The sequence below is a fragment of the Trachurus trachurus genome, assembly GCF_905171665.1.
Source record: "Trachurus trachurus genome assembly, chromosome: 13".
Classification (NCBI taxonomy): domain Eukaryota; kingdom Metazoa; phylum Chordata; class Actinopteri; order Carangiformes; family Carangidae; genus Trachurus; species Trachurus trachurus.
In genome coordinates, this window is record NC_139892.1 from 18,019,998 (window position 1) to 18,035,603 (window position 15,606).

At 41.4% G+C, this 15,606-nt stretch overlaps 1 protein-coding gene across 1 annotated transcript in view; it reads right to left on the reverse strand.

Annotated features, from left to right (window-relative positions):
• Positions 1 to 15,185, reverse strand: part of sphkap (SPHK1 interactor, AKAP domain containing) — a gene marked incomplete at both ends in the record, with an annotated part of 50,927 nt that extends 35,742 nt beyond the window's left edge. The window contains one exon of the mRNA XM_083984332.1: positions 15,142 to 15,185. Coding sequence (XP_083840458.1) covers positions 15,142 to 15,185 — 44 coding nt within the window. The remainder of the gene's footprint in view (positions 1 to 15,141) is intronic.
• Positions 15,186 to 15,606: the final 421 nt, after the last annotated feature.

A 15,606-nucleotide genomic window follows, 5' to 3' on the forward strand; every position in this document is an offset into this window, starting at 1 on the left:
CTGGCCCACAAAGTACAAAGAGTTTGGGACTTTAAACCATATTCTTGTGTCCTCTCCATCAACTGGCAGCCCCCAAACCTCCCCATAACTGATCCAGAATATGGAGTCATAAATAGAGCTGAGGACTTGCATGTTTCAACTACAACACACTAATATTGTTTGAAGTCTTCTGTGTTTAAATGTGTTATGGATGCATATCTAGACACAATGTCATTGTTTTCCTTCTGCTGTGGCATTTTAATCTTGTAAGACGACACAGTAGCGCAATGAAAGGCAGCGGTGGATGACTGAAAACTCATATATTAATTTTCATGTGTCAACGTATCTCCTCTCTTTTTACTTAATTTTCTCCCTAAGATCTCTTGTTTTCTCCCCAGTCTTATTTCTTCTACTTTGCTTTCATAAATGCTCTGCTGCTTTTAGGTGCTTGTATTTTCTTAATGGTGCAGGCATCCCCACAGCGCTAGTGTAGCTACATCTTTGGTGGGTGATGGAAAGAGTGAAGGATGGTGGAAGCTGGAGTGCAGGTCATAGTCTTGGATGGGGAGATGGTGTGAGGGCAGGACAATGGAGCAGTACAGGCTGTAGGAGGGAGGTGAGATGGAGCATGGTGGGTGGGGTGATGGTAGCCACACGGAGCTGTAACTGTACTACAGTAGGAGTTGCTGGTGGTGACAGATTGCGTTTCCGGTCTGCCGCTGGGAAGATGCCTGCAGATTTTGAGCCAGAAGCAGCCAGAGGCTTTGTTCGAGCCAAGTCAGTGACAAGCCTGCTGGGTAACAATATAATAAGTGGTATTTAAGGCTGATGAGACTATCAGTACATATACATATGTATGGGGAACCGACCTTGATTAAAAGGCTGAGTTGAGGGAATATCTCAACACAATGCTGCCGAGAAGCTGACACAATATCTCCTGACAAATGTTTGGCTGCAACATCACTGTAGTCTGAGTCAAGACTTCACTGTCAGATCACTAAGCTGCAAAGCTCATTGAAAAGCTGAGCAGCAGGTTGAATCGATCTCTTGAAGCCTCAGTATAATCTCTCTCTCTCTATCTGTATATCTTTCTCCTGTTACTCTCTCTCCCCCTTCTCCGATGCTGAATGTAAAACCCTCTTTCATTCTGTCAGTCTATCACTTTGGCCTCCCTTAGCAGTTGATTAGCACTTGTCCACTCTAATCTTTGCCACATGGCAGAGAAATGGCCTGTGTGACTGTTTAATCTCACAGGCAGGGAAAACAAATGCTGACAAAGAACTCCCACATATACAATTAATACGCGCTAGAGATAGACGTATCAGTTGGGTGACATATTGGCCCCAATTTGGCATTAAATATTACCTGCCAGTCGTGTGATTGGATGTTAATAAGAATGAGGTTCTTGATCATAACCAATAAAAACAGTCTATAAAGGAGTTTATAACCTGCAATAAAATTTCCCTTTCACCTTTAATTGTCTTTTAAATTGTGCCATAATCTTGTAATAATGATCTCCTCCTTTCCTGTTCCTCCCTCTCTGTATCTGCCATCTGTGTGATACGTGACATACAGGGATGATGTGAATTGGTACTTGCAGTCAACTTTTGTTTGTTGTATTCTGGACTTCCCCACTATTTTGTATGTGATGGTCTCTTTATTGTCTTTTCCTATTTATTTCTGCTAAATCGAATAAACCAAAAATCACATTTAGAAAGCTCTGCAAGTCAAGAATTCAAATTTTGTGTGTGTGCCAGGTTCTGAAAACAAGTTGTGTCCTAACAGTAACACATTTAACATAGTAAATTGTAAGTCCAAGCAACAGAAATGCAATGTGCATGTGTTAATTTGTCCACCTACGTACTTGAAAAAACAGTTTACAAAGTACAGCCATCATCAGCCTCATGAGACTGATTCAACACTTCTCTGACTCAGCGTCAAAAGCTGAACAGTTAAAGCATCTGATTTCTTTGTTTATGTTTTGTCAGTCATCATGAGGTCTGTTTGGTCATTGCTGGTCCAACTTGCGCTGTAAGACACATGTGTCAACACCAGCCATTGGCTTTTTGGATACAAACAAAAGAGGAAACATTGTCAACATGAGGAGAACTCAATTAACATTCACAATTAACACAGAGAAACAATGAACTTTGACTCGGTGCTACAGTACAGCTCCACAATTCAATTATTGCTTGTACTGGCAAGAGAACCAGTTAAGGTCAAGGACGTGTCGTAATTATGAAGCACTGAGCACTGTAACGGCAACAAGGATTATCAAGACAAAGGTCTCTCTTAAAAAGATTAAATATGTCGTCTGTGCAATGAAGACAGTGCTCAACGTCAGACACTAAACATGAGGGAAATATGGGTCTGATGGAGATAATCACTGTGGAGCAGCAGATCTTTTTGAACTCTCAGCATGAGAAACCAAAGTCCAAGTGATCCAACTGCCATGATAGTCTTAGCGTCTTACAGATGCTCCCAGATGTTAAGTCCTCTTAATGCTGAGAAAATGTTTTGTCTGTTCTTCACCAGCACAGTCATTTTACAGATTCCAGTTGATACATTTTAGAGTGGATAAATACTTCATGCCTATGTCTCAGTGCAAAATTGTCCAAATATATTCAACTGCTGCTTACTAAACTGTGCCTTTGATTGATACTAATGTCCTTGGCGCTGACGTTTAATGGCACTTTAATTTCTCGAGGCAGCAAAAATAGCACCGCACCACACTGATGTTCCGCATCTGACTTGGAAATCCCGGATAAAAGACTTTACAACCTCCATGCAAAAGACCTAGATGAACTTTTGCTAGAGAAACTGTGCTGTAAAAAAAAAGAGCCCATAGGTAAGGAGCAGCAGGTTATTATGACCCGTAGTTAGGATTTGTTGTCAGACAACACCTGTTGGCCGTAGTAATTAGCAGTAAGTGCGTCGACTTAGTATAAAGACCGACAAAAACACATGACTTTGTCAGAGGAGAGTCGTGTTTGATTCCCACATGAAACTAGCAGTTGTTTCTCTTATCCAAGAGAATTCGATAAAGTTAACCACGTCATTATTACAGTAACCATGACAAACAAAGATTGTCTAATATCAAGGGAGCACTTACTTTAATAAAAATTACAATCTTTTCCTGAACCTAACCAGGTAGTTTTTGTGCCTAAACCAAATCAAGCTATGACCATTATTATAGGTATGTGTTCCACTGTAGGTGCACTCTGTGAAGAGACACTCCTTATGGATGCTACCAGATGGCTGAAAAAACAACCCATATGGTTGTTTAGGTTGGACGATTGGTTCGCATTTAAGCCACATGTGTTTGTAAGAGTTTCCTATAGCTCAGTGACAACAAAAACTCTTACCTTTGTTGCAGGAGGTAATTAGGTAATTTAAAAAAAATGAACCCCACTGAAAACTAAGGTTGAGAGAATACAAACCTGGGAGGTAAAGGAATTAAATGAGGCATCAGATGGCGGAGGACAAAGGCTTTGTAGGTGAAGCTGGGTCGGGTTGAAGGGGAGAGCAAGAACTGGATCTGGATTTACAAGATAATTATCGGATGCAAGGTAACCCATTCATGTCTGAAGATTTCATGGTCCAAGCTCAAAGGACAATGGCTGGAGATTGAACTCCATTTGCTCTGTCTAACTTTTCCACGTGCACTCACACATGCACACTCTGACGTAATGGCAGGTGTGCACAGAGTCACACGTCTGAAATTTGATCAACCATTCTCAGGCGAGGAAATGACCTCGAACGGATCGATATCACAGACTCATACCTTATTTCTAAAGCGCACTCAATTACCTATGGACCGAGGAAAGAAGGACACAGAACTCCACCTTCGGATGTTGGTGGAAATGGTGATTCATAATTCATCGCAACCTATCAAATCTGTGATCAATTAAGACCACAGTGAATGAGGGCAGCTGTAATGAGTGGTTGCTGCAGCCTCAGTGAGTGCGAGTGAGTTATGACCAGTCTGAAGGAGGCGTTAGTGGTAAAGATTTCCTCACTTTAAACATTCATGAACAAATGGAAAAGCTAAGAATGGCGCGGAGGCAGGTGTAAACAGTGTAGATCAATGCTCACTGATTGTCGGGCTAAATTCAGCCCAGTCTTACACTGGGTCTCCATAAGCCTGGTTCATCAGTATCATTTATAAAAATCTGTGACAGGTTGGACATCGCAGCTGCCGGAAAAAGGCCTTTTCTGGCTGCTCAGGGGGCGTGAAATCACCTGGAGAGGGTGGGGATAGCACAGATGAATACACTCTGAGTGGGAATATTAATCTAAGAGAAACATCTGTCCTTAGAGAGAGAGAGAAAGCGAAAGCTGCCGCTGCTGACTCATTCTCTCTTTCTGGCTGCTTCCTCACTGCTTCATCACACATCCACCCTCTTTCCTCAGCTCCATTTGTTTTTACCCCCTTGCTTGTTGTTTTTACTTGTTCCCATCTGATACGGTCTGGTAATGTGCTTTCATGTTTCAGTAAACACTTCCCGGGTATACAATATTCTTCATCTCTGACACATAAGTAGGACAAGAGCAAACCTTGGAGACTTTTTTTTTTTTTTTTTTATGATACAATTTTTTCTGCTTTATAGTTTGTGGAGTCATGACTTGTAAAAGAGAGTAATGTACAGTAGTGAGCAGCATACCACTCCCACAACATTTCTGTAACAGGCACAGCGGTCGCGTGCAATGCATCAAGTCCTGTGTGTCTAAAAATGGCAACCTTCAGCACAGCAGGAAATAACTGGGATGAAAAAGCCACATCAGAACTAATATAATTCTGAATATCATCATCTTGCCTGTCCTCCTTGACCCAGATCTGCATCCTTAAAAACAGAAAATAAGTGACAAAATAACACACGGTGGTGCAGTGGTGATTCTTTTTTTTTTTTTTTTTTACAAAGGTTTTGTGAATCTCAATTTTGAAACTACTTTGACACTAACACTTTAACACAAAGATGCTGAACCTTCACATATGCGTATGAACAACCATCACAAGTTTGCTATATGAACCCAATGCCACATAGATTATGCAACTAGAGGTTGGATGAGAGTGAACCCCTGAATAATTCAGGTGGACCAGGACTTGACGAGACCCTGGAACACATTAAAGATTAGGGACAATGTCATCCTGTTGCCAGGCCGGGTGGGGGGTGGGGTTTACTGTGCAGCTGCAGTCTGACATGATCACGTTTTCAGTGACTTTTTCTTAAGCTTCATATACTGTAACTCCGAGTCCCCTCAAATTATTAAGTACTACTATCATCACCCATATCTGCCCTTTTTCTATTCATGATTCATCAACCAATATAAATATTTTTAAGAACATATCACTGAAGATCCAAAAATAATAATGAAAGCATCAACAAAATAAACTCACTTTTGTTTTTCCAACGACAGCGTTTTCATGTCTGGGCTCATAAAACATGACACGTTTATTTTTGCAGCCATGATCTCTTCACATCGCCAGTAACCATAATCCATGCATTTAATTTTCCTCCCAAAACATAACAGGCAAAATCATTCAGCGGTTTAAAAATGCAATTTGCTGGAGACATATTTCCATATTCATACACACACTGATGACTCGCCTGCTCTGCATTTTCCGAGAATAGATGCTCAAAAAGACTCTTGCTGTGTCTGACGTATCCAAATTATATTTCATAACCTTTATCCACAATAACAACAGATGGTATGCATTAAGCTATATAGGAGAGTTTCATGATATAGCAAAGCCCTGACAGTGAAATGGTCAGTGTTTGCTGAAGAGACACATTTCACTGAGTGAGTGACTGATGCTTTTCTATCAGCGGGATGCGTGTTCGGCCCAGTGGAAAGACTGCAAACACTGAATGAAAATACTCACAGCACACACTGTTGTTTAGATAGGATGGCCCTCCTCCACCTCTCCTCTGCTCTCCCTGCCTCCCTCTTCTGCTCCCTGGAGGCGGCTGAGTGCTCCTAATCAGCAATCATTTGAAAGGTCATGAATGAGACGCCTGTGGGAGAGGCTGCTGGCTGTAAGCTAACAGTTTGTCTCAGTCAACTGGTGCACTGAGCTGGCACTTCCTGAGCTGTAGTTGAACTAAATTGGCTTGAGACCCCCTTCACTGTATGCTATCTTTTTTTTTTTCTCCTTGTGTCTTTGTCGTGACCGCTTTTTGTAACTTTTAAAAACAAAACATAAATATAAGAGGGAAAACGATTAGTCTAATTCGCTCATCACAACAGGTCTTCACCTCTTAATTATCATTCAAGGAACTTAATAATGCCTTGAAGGCATTTTGACATGTCACAGAGGGAAAAGCACAGGCATAAATAATAATATTAATAATGGCTGAATTCCATTAGGTGTTTGAGATATATGGCTAATGCTGACTCACCATCACATCATCATGTCTGAGAATACCTGAAAATAAGAGTAATTGATAATGTCCTAAGACCTGCGACTTTCTAACCATGATAAATTAAATGTCTGTGGAAAAGACTGATAGCTCACATGTTGTGTTTTCATGTTGCTAAAATTAACCAAAGAAGAACCACATATTCATTCATTTGTTTGTTTCAGTCAGAAATAGACATGGTGTACAATGATACAAAGATGATAATAGCAATGGGTGATTATAGACATCCTAATAAGCTTGAAAGCTTGTAAACAGTGACCCTGCAGTCACAGCACAACCAACATACAAGCCCTAAAAAGAAGAACTATAATCCCATTTTTGATCAAATATACTGTTATCCATATTATTTAGATTCCAGATTCATCAAAGTCTGTATCTTCAATCTTGGGTTGAGGATCACGTCAAAGATCCTGGTTGATCAATTATAGTTTATAAACCTATAGGTGCACCCATCTGGTCCTGTCGATGTTATCATTTTGTTTCTTTGCATGTCTGTATAAAAGATAACCACCTCTTCAGTACAGCTTCATATTTATGCATGGTTCACACAGTCCTGACAGTGGTATCAGTCTTTTTGTCTGATAACCCTAAAACTTTTAAACAATTCTCAGGCTTTGTTGACACAGCATTTTGCTCCAAAACTTGTATAATCAAAAAAGCCTCGGTAACCCCGTGTAGAACAACGCTCTCAGAGCCGGTCGGTGCAGAGAGATGCTGAGACAGATGGCTAAGGCCAGATTTACTCAGGCGTCCCACTGTCTAAAACCACAACTCCATCTCCTTCAGTGCAGATACAACAGTGTCCATCTGATCCCAACCACACAGCATCTGCTGAAGCATTCTGGGCTGTGTGTCGTCCTGTGTGGGTGCATTTAAATATATATGCTTATGCCGCATGTCCTCATATCCATTTTATGTTGTGCATGAGTTTAAAGAGTATCTATACAGAATAGGTACTTTTTACAATATGCCGGTAATTATGCATTATGTATTCCTCCTGCCGTCACCAGCAGGGCCTAACGCTGGGAACACATTGTCTGGGTTGCATGAGCATAGTAGCAGATGTTGAGCCGATGCTGAGCAGAAGGCGTGTGTGTGTTCGGCTCTACATCTCTACAGAGAGTTTGCAGGTTGAATGTTCGATTTCTTGTCATTATAAATAAATATTTGGTACAATATGTCACGAAAATGCAACTATTCTCCTCACATGAATTTATCGAGACGTACAAAGCTATAATGGAAAATGTCAGTTTTTTGTGATGTTATGTGAGTATGACATCTGTCTATCTCTGACATGCATGAAAAATAGTTGTGGTGGCCAATTCTCTAGATCACACGCCACGACAACAACAACTCACACATCTCACATGCGTCTCCTGCAGGCAGTGTGTCGGCTCAGGCTGTAACCTGTTCACATGTGCACTGCACCAAAATGAAAATCAACAAGTCAAATCAACACAGCCACACCATGCACATGTTCCCGGCCGGACATGCAAGGAACACAGAGAGAACAAGCAGCAATGGATCAATGACACTTCTAAAAAGAGATCCTGGACAGCACAGCAATTGGCCAGTGAACTCAATGAACTATCTACACTGTAAAAAAAAAAAATCTGTACATAACAATAAGTGTCATGTCCCCTGCTCATCCTTGAGCACAGAACCCCATTCAGTCCTCACACACACACACACACACACACACACACACACACACACACACACACACACACACACACACACACACACACACACGTACTGGCAGCCACCAGTGTGAAGAACACACTCTGCCTCTAATGACCCTCAGTCCTGCTTCTCATTATCGTTGCTCTTCCTGCTCAGCCTGGCCTGCAGCTCTGTAGACAGCTCCTCATACCGGACACTGTAAACACATACTGTTGATCATATTGTTGTGACAATACAGTTTGATCACTTGTATTACCGATAAAACGTTATTGATTTTTTCCACTAATGCCATAATGGGGTTCACAATTGCATTTTGTTTTTGGGAAATGTCTCCAGCAACTATTTGATGTTTCATGCTCATCCAGCGGCATGGTCAGAGTTTCACAAAGCGGCCAGTATGGTGACTCAAAAACAATACTCTAATGCATATTTCAATTAAAAAAATAAAAAATAAATCAGGGCTCATTCAAATTGAAACAGAAAATTCGGGCTAATTTTAAAAGCAAAAACTGAATCATGACAGAGGTGTTTATGATAAACCATTTCTGCTTTGATGCTCCTCTTGCTACAGTTGGTCACTAGGTCGGATGAGAGAGTGGGCCAGACAAAGATGCTTCCCTTCACCACCTAAACCTGTGTTAGTGCTGCCATTGATATAATATAGACCCTCTTCTGTGCCAGTCAGTGAGTTTCTGTGCCAATCTGGTCCTCTATCCCACAGATGCTGATCTCTGGCCTTTTGCCCTCAGTGCATCATTCAAACAAGTACCCAAACTGCCAATTTGTAACAGGTGAGATGCGAAAGGATTGTGAAATGAGGGCACTGCACGGCTTTGACAAGACCGCTGATGACACTAAATTTAATTCAATCTCAGCCTTATTTGCTTCATCCTCTTCCTGCTCTGAGCCCTATAAGACCCCATATCACAACTTTTCTAAGGACAAATAAATTACACTCCATGCCTCTGTCTCACCTTCCACCATTGAATCAATGTGTTTTTTTTCCATTACAGAGGAAAAATGTTTTATAGTAGAGGGTGAGTGCAGAAATAGTCTGTCAAACCAAGAGCTTAAAGAAAACTGCCTACAGAGAAATACAACCTGTCCAACCACCATGCACTGATCCTTTGTTTGATACTCTGGTCCAGGTACACTGCTAAATATATAAGACCTTAACCCTTCATGTGAGAGGGAAGGCAATGCAGGTGTGGAGATGGAGACAGAACCTGGAAGCAGAGAGCAAAGAAGCCAAATAAAGCCGGAGCTCAGCGAGGGCCGCATGGTTGGAAGGCGCGGGGCCATTAGCATTGTTCTGCTTAATAGTGAGTTCATTCATCCAAAAGAGGGAAACAGAGAGAGGGCTGGGAAGGAGAGGAATAAAGAGCCAGAAAGAAAATCACTGCTGATTTACACCTGCTGTTACAAGCTCCATCTTCTCTCTGAGCACTGATTACATGCTTGCAACATCAGACACCTGCACACCTAGCAATGACTACAACCCTGCCTACCTGCATATGCATAAAGAGCCCTTGATTTGTCACAACATAGTTCCCCAAACAACTTTGATAGATCTTCGAACACCAAGCAGGGGTGTCATGGATTATGGGGTCACTGCTTGCACCTGGTCTGGCATCAGTCACAAGTAATTATCAGGTTCATAGTAAGGACAAGCAGTGTCACTTCTCTTCCCTTCACAGAAACAGAGACACAGGATTGTTCTTCTTTCACAAATTAACAAACAGGCAACTTGGAGAAAACTACAACATTTAAATCTCAAATTTGATACAATAAGACAATCTCTGTACTGGTATATGGTTGTTTGTTATATAGGAAATGTTACACCTAAAGGACTGTGAGTCCTGAACACATATGCACACATACACAAATTAGTGTTTCCCCTCTCTCCCTCAACATCAGCTGCTTGGCTTTCAGCAACAGAGCAACTCAGAGGCTCATGCCTGAGTTGATGCTGAAATATAATGATATTTAATAACCAAATCTCATCATGGACATAGCATCATTAGCTGTATTGTCTTGAACTGAAAATAGCCATAACATCTCTCCCACCATTATCCAACTCATCATGCTGTTCATTACTTTCATCTTGATTATCATTAGACATTGAATTTACTGAGTAGTGTAGTTAATAATATTCCTTATTTAAACTCATGGGTCGCCCTGCTGTGTTCTTCTAAAGTAGAGACCGGAGATCCATTGAATCAAGAAGTCATTTGATAAGAGCCTGATCATATCGATCAATATCCACTTATTGATTTATTTCCTCCTTGGAGGATGGTGCCATGATCGATGAGAGCTAATTCTACACTGAAGGTAGCTGTGTTTCCCTTCAGTTTGCAGCCACACTGTATTATGCTTCATTAATATTTTTTGCCAAATGTTTCACTCAGGATTTCAAGCTGCATATGCAAAAAGAGTGCTGACTGCAGTCTAGCCAGTGGTGCACCAGATACTGCTCATGTTTTACTTGGGGAATATCAGCTACCGTTGGCTAATGGACAATTGAGGGCGAGGTTAGACTTTAACAGCCTATGGGCTCATGTTAGGCAAAGGGCAATGTGCAGTTACTTAGCAAATGCACCATAATGGTTGAAGTGTTTTATGACTGGGGCACTGCAGGTCAGGTTTGGGTATCAGAGTATGTCAGACATGGGGTTAAATGCCCTGCCATTATGAATGTCAGAATTTATTGAGTGTTTAAGCCATACTGGCATCTCTAGGGATGCCAATGTGGGTCTTTCACTCAGTGAAATAGAGTGTTACAGGACCGAAGCTTTGGTTAATATAAGCTCAAGACATTTCACATTTTTATATTCTATGCCATGAAATATGTCATTCAGTATTAAAAAAAAGTTTTTATCTGTCTCATAAAAGATAGATGCTAACAAGTGGCTTAAGTGAGATCACAGAGGTTGTGGGGGATATAATAAAAGGGTAAAAAAACCAAACACCTGAGCTGTTTCAGGGACTGTGTGGGGAGCTGAACAGAAAAAATAGCTCTATCAGGTGCAGGAAGGGGGATGACGAGAAAAGAAAAGAAAAAGAAAAACAAGAGAAGATTTAAATAATGTGATACTATCTAATAAAGGATTTAAACTATCTTCAACATTATTTTACCAAAAAAGCAAAACAAAACAATGAAACGCTACAAAAAGAAATAATATGAGCATTCATGAGTGTGACATACAAGATTTCCATTTTTGCTTTTGCTGGTTCCCTACCACTGATTGCAGCCTGTAATAACACTGTGTATGTGCTCAACACTCGTCCACACACGAAACAACCAGTGATGACAAATGAACCACATTCAGGCACCTGTGCACCCGAACACATCCAAGTTGTTCCTCCTCCCAAAGTACATTTTGACCTACAATTATCTTCTGCTCTACTTCAGTCCGTCCCTGGTGATTCAGCCAGATAAATCTCAGAGCAGGTGTTTCTGATGCCCTTCACCATTTATCACCCCTGTCCTTCACACTGCTCCCCCGAAGCCTGATTCTGACATCTGTATGATGCTGCTGTTCATGCTGATGGTTGTTCCACTTTTGTTAATGGTGAAGTGCTGTTTTTAGTCAGTATTATGTTTATTCCCCACTTGAATTGGTATAAACAAAGGTAACAGAGCATGTGATTTTAAGGGATTTAAATAAATTCCATTTGTGTATTTAACATGCAGGTGAAAGCTGTTCATGCAGTGCTCACTGAAAAAGTTTCTGTTCCTCTCTCCTTCACTATTTTTTGTGTATGTGGCTTGCATGCATTATTAGTCTTTTCCCTTTCCCTTCCAACTGTTGGCACGTATTAATGACGCAAAAGCCAGAGGAAAAAAACGGACACTGCCATTTCCCCCAGAAAGTGAAAACAAATCGCCAACAGCTGCACAACCCACAGCACATTATTTGAACCTCAGCTGCTGCCAAGTACCGACAACAAAACAACTCTTCCTGCTCCTCCACCTTCACCCTCATATTACATAAAAAATACACCATGCTTGCACTCTTTTCACCATCTATGTCATTTTTTTTTTTCACCTGTCTCCAGGGCTGCAGCACCTCTCATGTCGGCCGTGCTGTTGAGACATCAGCGCTGTTGCTGATGATGAGGTGTCTCTCAGAGGCCTGTGCTCTCTCAGCAGCCTGGCATCCATTAGTGCTTTATGGCCAGCTCACTGCCTCAGCAGTCCCAGCACATGTACAAGTGCTTGGCTTTTCATTTTTCTCCCCCTCACTCTCCCTAACCTGAGTCCCTGAGGCCCAGCGACTCCGGCCCTGATGATAAATTGTGGCAATTATACATTGTAATCACCCCCACACTGGAGACAGATGTTAATAGAGCAAAAAAAAGAGTGCCCTCACATGGAGGGGAGGGAACATCCCTTAGTGGTGCAAGAAATGGATATTTTTATCTTGATGGGTTTAGAAAATGTAAACCAACACACATACCGATCCCTATTACTAAGAGAGTGTGTTCAAACAAAGTGACACAGAAACAACAAAAACAGAAACATGAAAAAGCAGAACAAATAGGACTTTGCAGATATTTGGATAACTTAACTTAAAATTTCAACACAAGAAACACAAAGACTAAGAAATATTGTGCATTGTTTTGTATGATTAAAGCAGCCTGAATTCCCCACACAGTTAATCAGTTAAACACTTCTTTGTGATGTTCAAAGAAATTTAATTAGTCAGGCTTTAAAAAACAAAACAAAAAAGAGGTAGCACTATGTGTTGGGTTAATTTGTGTTCGCTTAATTTACGGTAAGACATTTTTAGCAGGGGTAAATGAAGATCCTTAATGTCTCAGATGCAGGTGATGGCACAAACATTTGAAGTACTCTGTTTCTTAATGAGGTCTTCTAAACAAGTTTGTCCACTTTGCCTCCCAGTTCTGGTTCCATCGTTTTGTTCTTTTATCTCTTGCACATAGTAATTCTGTGAAGCAGCCTTATGTTGACTGCAACTCTGTTTATTCCAATAAAAACTGAAGCAAAGTCCGGCCTGCAGTACAGTAAATCACCTCGGATTCAACAGCTATAAGTGTAAAGTAAAGGAACAACAGTAACAGCAAAGTTGACAAGACGTGAAGATACTGAACGCAATACATTTGTATGCACTGCTGACAATTAAAGAAAATGAGCAACTTGGCATCTACCCACAGCAACCACTGTTCACTTCCAGTCAGCTCCACACAGCCCCGACCAGGGGAAAGACAGCGACAGCCACCAGCGTCAAGGCCTTTATTGAGGGAAATAACAGACAGCATTGTGAATAGAGCTACTATAATAGTGTAAAAATAGCTGTACTTTTTACCTTAAATAACCACTTGCATATTTCTACGCTTCTCCTTACGTGAAGATAAACAACATGTGTATGAGATATATAATAACTATGAACTCAATATTCAATGCTCCTGCACTGCCTTATGACAGTGTGTGTGTGTGTGTGTGTGTGTGTGTGTGTGTGTGTGTGTGTGTGTGTGTGTGTGTGTGTGTGTGTGTGTGTGTGTGTGTGTAGGAAGATGACAGTCAGGAGATTAACAGACTTTTTCAGGTCCGCACCGTCTGAAAGCTGAGAACCTGAATTGAGACCCTATACTGTAAGTGCAGCTCTTGATCTGCTCCAGGGTAAAATAACACACACCTGACAGACCTGATGGGAAAAATGATTTATCTCAAACAGAAGCAGGTTAAGAGCAAAAAAAAAAAAAAAGGAGAAGGGCACGAAGAGCGGCACGGTGGTGCAGTGGTTAGCACTGTCGCCTCACAGCAAGAGGGTTCTGGGTTCGAACCCGCCGGCCGGCTAGGGCCCTTCTGTGTGGAGTTTGCATGTTCTCCCCGTGCATGCATGGGTTCTCTCCGGGTACTCCGGCTTCCTCCCACAGACCAAAGACATGCAGGTTAATTCGCGACTCTAAATTGCCCATAGGTGTGAATGCGAGTGTGAATGGTTGTCTGTCTATATATGTTGGCCCTGCGATAGACTGGCGACCTGTCCAGGATGTACCCCGCCTCTCGCCCAAAGTCAGCTGAGATAGGCTCCAGCTCACCCGTGACCCTAGTGCAGGATAAGCGGTATAGAAAATGAATGAACGAAGAGCCTTAAGGCCTTAAAAACCCAGCTTCATGTGTTTGTGAAAGCAGATCCAGACAAAGCAGCAGTGGATTTCCTTCATCAGCTATGGAATATCCAATCAATATTGATCTCTGTTGGAGGCTGGAAGCCCTTAAAACAGTCCCAGCAGCCATCCACACAGAATGCATGAATCCCACTGTATGTCAACATATGGGACATAGAGGTCAAGGTAACAGAGAAGGCCTAGGAGTCTAATACTGTGCAAAACAGAGAGTGAACCAAACTGCCTGCAGAGCCTCATTACAGTCAGCTCATTGTGGAGGATCACCATGTTGAGTCAGATTTGGGAGGAGAAACAGACTATGCCAATGAGCAGCTTGCAAAAAAGTTCTGAAAAACCAAGCAGCACAAATGGACAAAGAGGTTTGAGAAGTTAGATAGACAGTTCAAAGACATGAGTGAGTGGGACGAGGGACGAGGGACTGGCCCATCAGGATGTCCCAGACATTAGTTGGATGAGCTTTGTGAGAGACAAAACACAATTGTCTGAATCAGTTGGGCCAGGCATTAATCACATTTTAAAGGACCACAAAAAGGATGGGGTTGATTTAGGGTCAAACATTTTCAAGGACTGACGAGGTGCATACAGTTAGTATGTAGGTGAATAACTGTGCAATTGGTTAGGGTTAGTCACTCACAGACCTTTGTTTATCTTCTTCTCTAAGCCCAATGACACTTTGATTTTTGGTTATTCACTGGATGATCTGTAGGAGTTGACATCAGGATACAAGTGTTGCTCCATAATTAACACAATAAAAAGGTTAAAATAAAAATAACACATTTTGTAGCTCTTTCAAAAATAATTTCTTCTCAGTTTCAGAGACAGCATAACGTCTGTTAGAATATTATGAACAGGTGTTTGATCAATGTACAGAATAGACAACAGAAGAAAGTGTTGGTCTTACAGCTCAATGAAGGCCCGCAGCGCCAGGAACAGTGACGACAGCATCTTTAGTCCGATTCTTCGTTTAGGTTCCTAATTTATTGGAGCGGGTTCATACCTGAAACACACAGAGATAGCACAATGGATGACAGTATGTAACACACACAGACACACAGACACACATACATATACTGGTGTGAGAAGGTAGGAACAGATGGCTTCCTTTCTTTGAGACTAGGGTTGCAAAATTCCGGAAATTTTCAAAGTTGGAAACTTTCCATGGGAATTAACGGGAATATATGGGAATTAACGGGAATAAATCAGAAATTTACAAAATTGAAGGTTGGCCCTTAACAGGGAACTTAAATATAGTTGGAGAAAATATATTGTAGCATAATCTTGGCTAAAACAACCAGATTTATTGCAAGTGCACTTTAATATCTATGCTATTCCATGCACACAGCATACTGCTTGCTGCAGGGCTATA